Raw genomic sequence first — 7,765 nt, 5'->3', positions numbered from 1 at the left:
TACTCCAAAAAGGATTCCCAAGCATTTTCTTTAATATATCTTATCAGAGTTATCGCAGAATCCATATTCTCAATGCCAGTATTTTCGTGTGGAAATGCGAGCGCCCTTTTCCTGGCAACATGTTTGTGTTGCAACATGAGAATAAAATTTGAAATTCAAATCAATCAATCAAACATCCATCAGGATCAGCTTTTTTCCAAAAATGACTGTAGAAACGGACTTGGTCACTCTTTCTCGCCATGTCATTCATGAGCAATCTCATCACAAGGAGGCCAGTGGCGATCTTACCCTGCTGCTAATGAGCATCCAGGTTGCAACAAAAGTGATTTCAACTAATGTGAGAAAGGCCGGAATAGTCAATTTGTACCGGCAATATGCTAATGCACTAGAACCGGAATTGCTGCAGGAAAGAAAGAAAACATTCAAGGTGAGGTGGTGAAAAAGCTCGACATCATATCGAACGAAGTCTTTATTAATTGTATCTCTTCCTCTGGGAAAGTAAGCATAATGGTTTCCGAGGAAAACCAAGACGCAATTATTGTATCTTCATCAGGCACGGCAAAATATGCCGTTGTATTTGATCCTTTGGATGGCTCTTCAAACATTGATGCCGGTGTTTCAATCGGATCGATTTTTGGAATATATCGATTAGTAATTTTAGACTCGGCTTATCACTAGGGGTCAACAAATTCTCACTCAATTTCTGAAGTGCTACGTACAGGCTCAGAGATGATTGCCGCTGGATATGCAATGTATGGCAGCTATACATCTCTGGTCATTACAATTGGAGGTGTGGGCGGAAATGTTCATGGATATACACTGGACAATTCCATTGGAGAGTATATCCTTACACATCCAAACATTAAAATTCCTCCAAAGGGAAGCATATATTCGGTAAATGAAGGAAACAGTGCATTTTGGGACGCCTCGACCAAAAGATATTTTGAAAAATTGAAGACGCTCGATAAGCCATACTCTTCCAGATACGTCGGAAGTATGGTTGCTGACGTTCACAGAACCCTTTTATATGGCGGGATTTTTGCATATCCTGCTGATTCCAAAAGCAAAAGCGGAAAGCTCAGACTATTGTATGAATGCTTTCCGATGGCAATGATCTGTGAAAATGCTGGAGGTCGCGCCACAACGGGAAAGAAAAGAATTTTGGATATTATCCCGACATCTCTGCACGCAAGAGCCCCAATAGTCCTGGGATCTATCGAAGATGTCTTAGAATATGAATATGAATTGCAAAATGGCCAATAAACGCCATCAAACTTTCAAAGAAAAGAATAAAATTAAATTAAATCACGGGCCACATTGGCTGCCGCGTTAAATATTTCAAGGATTAGGGTTGGTCATGTTCCCAGCAAAAATTTTACCAATTAGGATAGATATCCCTGCAAGTTAGCATTATCCCTCTTATGGGCCCTTCTGACCATGTCTTTGATGCTCCCAGCATCCCAAAAAACCCGTGGAAAAAGCTACTTTACCTGCGACAGGAAGAATATCCCGACAATTATGTCGATCATTCCTTTTTAGAGAAGCTGCAGAAAAACGGTATGCATCATTACTAATGTCAAGTAAATGTGCGAAGATACTCTTACATTCCCCTGATTATCTATCCATGTCATTTGATTATACATGCCAACATAATTCTTCTTTTTGTTGGCCTCTTTATCTTTCTATACTCAGAGATGATAAAAAACAATCTTTTGCTCCTTTTTTTTAATCACGGGGCTGCCCTTGCCGGATTCATCTTCTGGAGCCTTCTTGATGTGGCTTCGGTATCTCCAGCTTTCACCAATATCTGTTCACCATCCTTTTGGTGCCATATAAACCTTGTGCATTCGTTTAACTGCTTCAAGCGGTCTTTTTTATTCTTTTTTATCTTGTTGGGCTTATCTCCGATCTTGAAAACACTTACAAAAGATACAAGCTGCGATACCATTTGGGCAGTGTCGACAATTTTGTTTTTAATTAACCTTGGGTTTCATGACCACTCATTTGCATCTATTGACCGGTGAGCTTTAGTTTTTGCCAATCCTCAGGAAATCCGAAAGCATGATAGCATTGAACGCAGGGATTTTTGCTTCTGCACTCCTGGCATCTCGCCTCAAATCAAACGACCAGGTTTTTGGTCTTGTTTCCAGTGCCGTATTGTTATTTGCCTTGATTCCAAGGCTATTGCGCATGGTTCGCGTATGTTATTACTTTTAACGAAATAGAACTCCGCTTCCAACTTTCTATTCTTAAAGCTCACACTTTTGCAGTCGCTTGTGATATTTTACTTTTTCTTTTCATTCATATCTGCATTTGTGGCCTGGATTTTATTGATAAGCACGGTTCTGATCATCTTTGTGGTTCCGCTTATTTTTCTCCAGCTCCAAAAGTACAAAAAGTATTTTCTATTCTTTGTAATTTCAGTAAAATTCACGGTCCTTGGGACGAGGCCAAAGTGTCCTCGTTTAGCCTTAAAAACTCACCTGAGGTCCCGCGCGATCAACTCAGGCTTTGGAGCCAGAGCGAACAATCCCTTTTAGTGCCGCCTGCTGCCCGGAACAAGTTGTTACAATAAATTGGAAAATTAGCGTGGCACCTTTGAGACAATTTATTTATGCTTGAAGCAGCCGATAAGATTCGGAAAGGTTCTCTATCATGTCCGAAGCGAGCATCGATTGAGCTCTCTTCTGAAAGGCGAGAGATGCACACGTTCGCACTAATAGGCTTGCCGTAACTATTCCAGAGCCAATATGCAAAGGAGAGCGGGGTACAGAGGTCAAACTTGAAGAAAACACCCATGCACAGAAAGTTCCGAGGACCCCAGAAAGTATATCACCTTGGCCCCCACATCGACGAATAGAGCCCATTTCTCCGCATATTGTCACGTGGAAATCTTGATCCGATATGAGGATATCTTTCTCTCCTTTGCAGAGGATGTAGAAATTTGGGCCCAACCTTTTTCCAAGTTGAAGAGGATCCTCAAGCTCAAACTATCGATGAAATATCATTTCCTCACTTCTTCCAAGAGATGCTCAAGCTCTCTGCTATTTGGGGTCAAAATTATATCGCCAAATGTAGATGCCAACTCCAAGTATTTTTCCTTCACAATAAACAAAGCATCAGCATCAATAACAAGAGGGATTTTACGTTTTTTGCAGCACTCCAGTAGCAGAACTAGATTCGCAAGAGAAGTCTGCGAGCGTGTAAGTCCGGGGCCAACAATAAGCGCATCAAACCTGGACGAAAATTTGTGGAATTCATGCAGCTTTCCTTTCGAGATTTTTTCATCGCTAGGAAGTAAAGGAATTGTAATGATATCGGGCGATGAAGCTTTAATTGCGGCAGATGCGCTAGCAGAAGTGAATAAATATACAAGATCGGCACCCTAAAAATAATACCAGCGCCAAACAAACGCTTCTCAGACTTGCAATCGCTGCAAAGTAGGCAGCCCCTGAGTATCTTTACTAATTGAAATCTTCAATTTTACATATCGCTTCCGGCTATAATTCCAATCCTATGAGGGTACTTTCTGTAGACAGTACCTTCCACACTCCCCCTTTTTAGTAGTCCTCCTTGAGGAATATGGGAAAATATTGGAAAGGAAATGGCGGACGTACGTTTGAATATTTCTATCGCCAATCATTGACATCAAAGGGAAAATTGGAAGCAGCTCTTAAACTAGATGCAATTTAATAAATTTTGGCAGCGTCACACGAAAAGTTTAATCAATTAAGTAATTAATTAATTAATTGGTTATTCGGTTAGTTGGGATCAATTTTTGTAAGTTGCTTTAACACGTTGGGGGCGATTGATGCCTAATGGCAAGATGGGTATCTTGGGAATCATACAGTTCGCCCAACAACCGGTAAACGTATGTCGGTGTGTGTCCGCCGCTAGGGTTATTTTACATGGTGCTTACACATTAGTCAAGAAAAGAGAAACCATAGATGGATCTACATAGTCGTAATAGGGCGATATCGTGGTAACGTTGCTCAGGATATCGTCTTCGTACTTTGATAAGAGACTAGGATTTCCTGGGCAGGACAGCAGGTCAATATCGGAAGGGAAGAGTGGGGATAGCTTATAGATGCCAGATACCACGATCACAGGGATCGAATTGTAGAGGGCAGATGTAGCTATAAGCTGGGATCCAGATATGGCAATCAGGCCCCCATTAGCAAGAACTAAAGAATTAGCGGGCAGACGAACTGGCATGGCACCCAAGCAAAATTTTTGTAACCCTTGAAATCACCGTTCCCACAGAAGCAAGGTTAATTACCGTAAGGTCAATGCCTGTTTTCAACAACTCTGGAGACACCACTTTTTCTCCTCGCCTAAAAAATAGCGCATGCAAAATGCTACAATAGGTTTGTCTCCACAACGATGACCTCGAAGGTTTTCTTTTTTGAAGCGGTGACGAGAAATTCATTTACAGTCCGACTTTTTCCAATCGTCAAAATGACATCGCTAAAGGGATAGAACAGCGATAACGTACCCATTGTTAATATGGTCATAGGCATGGGCCTCGATCTGCTTAATTGAATTTTCAATCTCGTCAATAAGCTCATTGACGCCTTGAAAAAGAATTTGCTTCAATTCATATTTTGACCGTTCGAGATTCGCGATTTCAGTACCTGCCTGGCGAGTGGGAGTTGCCAGCAAGTTAAACATAGAGGAATCGCCGGCATGCCAGTGTCCAAGCATCTCTAATGAGGGCGAAGGCGAGAATAAAGGCTTGTCTGTCATCATCATTGCCATCATTGGATGTTCTATATTTGATTGAGTCTCCTGTGTCGAATCGGATGGAAACCCTTTGTATTCCTCTCGTATAAGACGAAGAATTCTTCTAATGATATTGCCAATTGAAATTCCTAAACCAGTAAGCATGCATGTATCTGTGCCTGATGGTTGCGCCAGCGCAAAGACCCCCCCTAGATGGCAAAGCAGGGAAATTAGAGAATGGGCATTTGCCCATTTGGAGGACGAAATAAGGCTTCTAATTATAAACGCAGTTTCGAGAGCAGATTGTGTTGAGCCGGTCAATCCCCTGCAAAAATAAGCAAAAATGCAAACCCTTTTTTCAGCTTTGAAATAAAAAGCTCAAGCATGGTGAGCTCTTTAGCCGGGATATTGGGGAGAATGGGTTCTTGATGCATTCTTCGGAAAAGTTAAATTTAAATTTTAATCTTTGCGGCTGTTTATCTTTCATGTATCAAAGCCTTTTTTGAAGTCCTATTTATAAGGCGCCAGCGATAAAGCGATGCTATGGTATCCAGAATTTTCCTAGTTCTCCTTATCGGTATTTTTCTAAGTGGAGCAAGATGCCAAAACCAAACCATTTACCAAGCGCTCAAATCTCTTTCTAATGACACATCCCTTTCCTTCAATGTCACAGGTGGCGAAGAAACAAACGCGAACGCATCATCTGTCTCGATGTTCTATTTACTTGTTGATGCATCGCCTTCTGTTAAATCTCTTCTTGATTCCAATACTTCGGATCTTGTTCTATTTGCCCCAATTAATTATGCCTTTACAAGCATTGGAACTAATGTTACCTCGAATCTTTCCGAGATACCAATTCCGATTGGAGCAAATTCTACGGAAAAGCCCGTGACATTTCCTATTCAAAATATTACCGAGGCACATGTCTATAGAGCATCCAATCAATCCTATCCTCCTCTCAAAGAGGAGTCGCCTTCATTGATGAACTTTACTGGATTGCTTGCGCTTGATCTTGCAAGTCCAAACTCTTCCAAGAGCATTGTGGTAGTTAATGCTACAAACTCATCCTTTTACCTCTCCTTTTCTGGCGTTAGCACGCCCTCAAAGTTGCTTTCCAATCGAACAGGGAATACTTCATCCCCTCTTCCATACTATGTTACCTGCACGAATGGAATTATCGTTTTCGTTAAAAACATTATTACTCCTCAGATCCCCTTAAATGCAACTACCATTGGCAAGATTTTAGGCAATCCAGCCCAGTCTAATGTATCGACGCCCAACTCGACACTATCAGCACCCAACTCGACAGCCCCAATGCCCAACTCGACAGCCCCAATGCCCAATTCAACAATATCAATACCCAATTTGATGGCTTTACAGGCTAACGCAACGGCTCCAGCACCGAACGCAACGGCCCAAGCTCCTATCAATGAAATTTCTCAGTTTTTATTTGCCTTGAAAAATTCTAGCTTAATCTCCAATCTTTCAATATCGCCTGTAGCCATTTTTGCGGTTTCTGATTCTGCAAGCTCTTCAACCTCATATAATGATTCGGTCCTTAGCAATCAGATTTTTAAAAGTGCTCAAAACAGCTCTGATCTTATTATTTCATCGCCTCTCTTGTTCAATATCGCCTCTAACTCGAGCAATGTAACCCTGATATCGTTGAGCGGACTTCCTTTGAACATTTCCATGAGCACCATGAAAAATTCATCACAACCAACTAGCATTTCTCAACTGTTATTCAACCAGACTGTCACCGTTCTTTGTGCAGATCTCCTTTTCCAAAACTCGACCATCTTCATCGTCGATAAGCCTTTTCTGTCTGCTCCTATTAGCAACAGCTCTTCTGGAATTAATCCTATCAGACCAAAATCGCCAATCGGTCATCCAATCTGAAATGTTAGCAAATAAAATCTTGCACTTTTAAATAAATTTGTTGTGCATTTTCAATCAGCCATCATGGCATGCCATTGCGGGTACTCCAAAAAAATTTATTAACTTAAAATGCAAGTAAATAAATCGGGATGTTTAATTTTCGAGGCCTCGAAATATAATGGAAATTCAATGATCTCACTAAATCCTTCATCTAGGGTGGGCATTTCGAGATCCAAGCTTGGAAGGAGGGTTTTCCGCCGTGGGAAGCCCGATGTTCCTTTGATCAACTACAGAAAAGCAATTTCAACTACCCTATTGTATGTAAAAATATTGGAGCAAATTTCTGCAGGTGTCATAATGACAACAGCGCAAATGTTTCGACCCAAACTCTTCAAATTCTTTAGAAAAAGCTTTCTGCGGATTTTTAGCGAAAAATTACCATCTAAAAGATATTGAGACGTAATATCCACCTATAATAATATTCCTGTCCTTTGGAGCGGTGATCCCTTTTATAAAATTCGATTGGGAGCAACTGCCATCCTAGTGCACAAAATAAATACATTGATGCATACAAAGCAATAGTAGGCATATTTAGAGAAATACTCTTTTGCAATGAATGTCTTTCCAGAAGATTTCCTCCCAATTACCAGCAAAACAGAATTGCTGCCTGTCAAAAGACTAGGGGTGTATTTAGGAGTATATGAAATTATGGAATCAAGAGAGCTTTTGAGGGAGAGCATTTTTTCCCTCAGCGAAGAAGAAAATACCGTTGGCGTTACAAATAGAAAGTATTCGTTCGGAACATAGAATGGAATGCCAATGTTGATCGAAAAAAGCCTAAATACAAGCAAAAAATGAATACAAATCACAGCTAGAATGATCGGAGACGGAATATTCGGATGCTGCCCTTCCCGCAGCATCGCCAACAAAAAAGCAAGACTCCAAACAGAGCGTATTTATGTGTCGATCTGGCGAGGCTAAATCATCAGCGGGAAGCTTTAAAACGTTGTTCAAATAATAGTGCCAGAGCCCCGTGCGAGGCTTTCTAAAGTTGTCATTCTTGAGGGCGGCAAGAATGCAGATCGGTAAATTTAACTAGAAAATATGCAGAAATGAATATACCTCATCAATCAATGAAGAAGCTTTTTCTCTGAACCAATCTAAA

At 40.9% G+C, this 7,765-nt stretch overlaps 5 protein-coding genes across 5 annotated transcripts; 3 read left to right on the top strand and 2 right to left on the bottom strand.

Annotated features, from left to right (window-relative positions):
* Positions 1-202: 202 nt before the first annotated feature.
* DI09_170p50 (uncharacterized protein) lies at positions 203-1,263 on the top strand (the record flags this gene model as incomplete). Its single annotated transcript, XM_013383428.1, is given in 3 exon segments — positions 203-427; positions 445-651; positions 679-1,263. The coding sequence occupies 3 exon segments, from the start codon at positions 203-205 to the stop codon at positions 1,261-1,263; spliced, it is 1,017 nt and encodes a 338-aa protein (XP_013238882.1).
* A 158-nt stretch (positions 1,264-1,421) lies between these two features.
* Positions 1,422-2,217, top strand: DI09_170p40 (uncharacterized protein; the record flags this gene model as incomplete). Its single annotated transcript, XM_013383427.1, has 3 exons — positions 1,422-1,557; positions 1,582-2,020; positions 2,049-2,217. 3 exons carry the CDS (start codon positions 1,422-1,424, stop codon positions 2,215-2,217), a joined length of 744 nt encoding a protein of 247 aa, XP_013238881.1.
* Positions 2,218-3,915: 1,698 nt separating this feature from the next.
* DI09_170p30 (beta subunit of translation initiation factor eIF2B) lies at positions 3,916-4,887 on the bottom strand (the record flags this gene model as incomplete). Its single annotated transcript, XM_013383426.1, has 4 exons — positions 3,916-4,184; positions 4,210-4,334; positions 4,363-4,530; positions 4,610-4,887. 4 exons carry the CDS (start codon positions 4,885-4,887, stop codon positions 3,916-3,918), a joined length of 840 nt encoding a protein of 279 aa, XP_013238880.1.
* Positions 4,888-5,265: 378 nt separating this feature from the next.
* DI09_170p20 (uncharacterized protein) lies at positions 5,266-6,621 on the top strand (the record flags this gene model as incomplete). The annotated part of the gene is made up of 1 exon (XM_013383425.1): positions 5,266-6,621. The coding sequence occupies one exon, from the start codon at positions 5,266-5,268 to the stop codon at positions 6,619-6,621; it is 1,356 nt and encodes a 451-aa protein (XP_013238879.1).
* A 98-nt stretch (positions 6,622-6,719) lies between these two features.
* DI09_170p10 (uncharacterized protein) lies at positions 6,720-7,520 on the bottom strand (the record flags this gene model as incomplete). The annotated part of the gene is made up of 4 exons (XM_013383424.1): positions 6,720-6,887; positions 6,912-7,042; positions 7,071-7,140; positions 7,161-7,520. 4 exons carry the CDS (start codon positions 7,518-7,520, stop codon positions 6,720-6,722), a joined length of 729 nt encoding a protein of 242 aa, XP_013238878.1.
* Between the last annotated feature and the right edge of the window lie 245 nt (positions 7,521-7,765).

The sequence above is a fragment of the Mitosporidium daphniae genome (genome assembly GCF_000760515.2).
Source record: "Mitosporidium daphniae strain UGP3 chromosome Unknown contig-170, whole genome shotgun sequence".
Classification (NCBI taxonomy): domain Eukaryota; kingdom Fungi; phylum Microsporidia; genus Mitosporidium; species Mitosporidium daphniae.
Note: the sequence above shows the minus strand (reverse complement) of the source record. Positions and strands in the feature narration are given on the sequence as shown.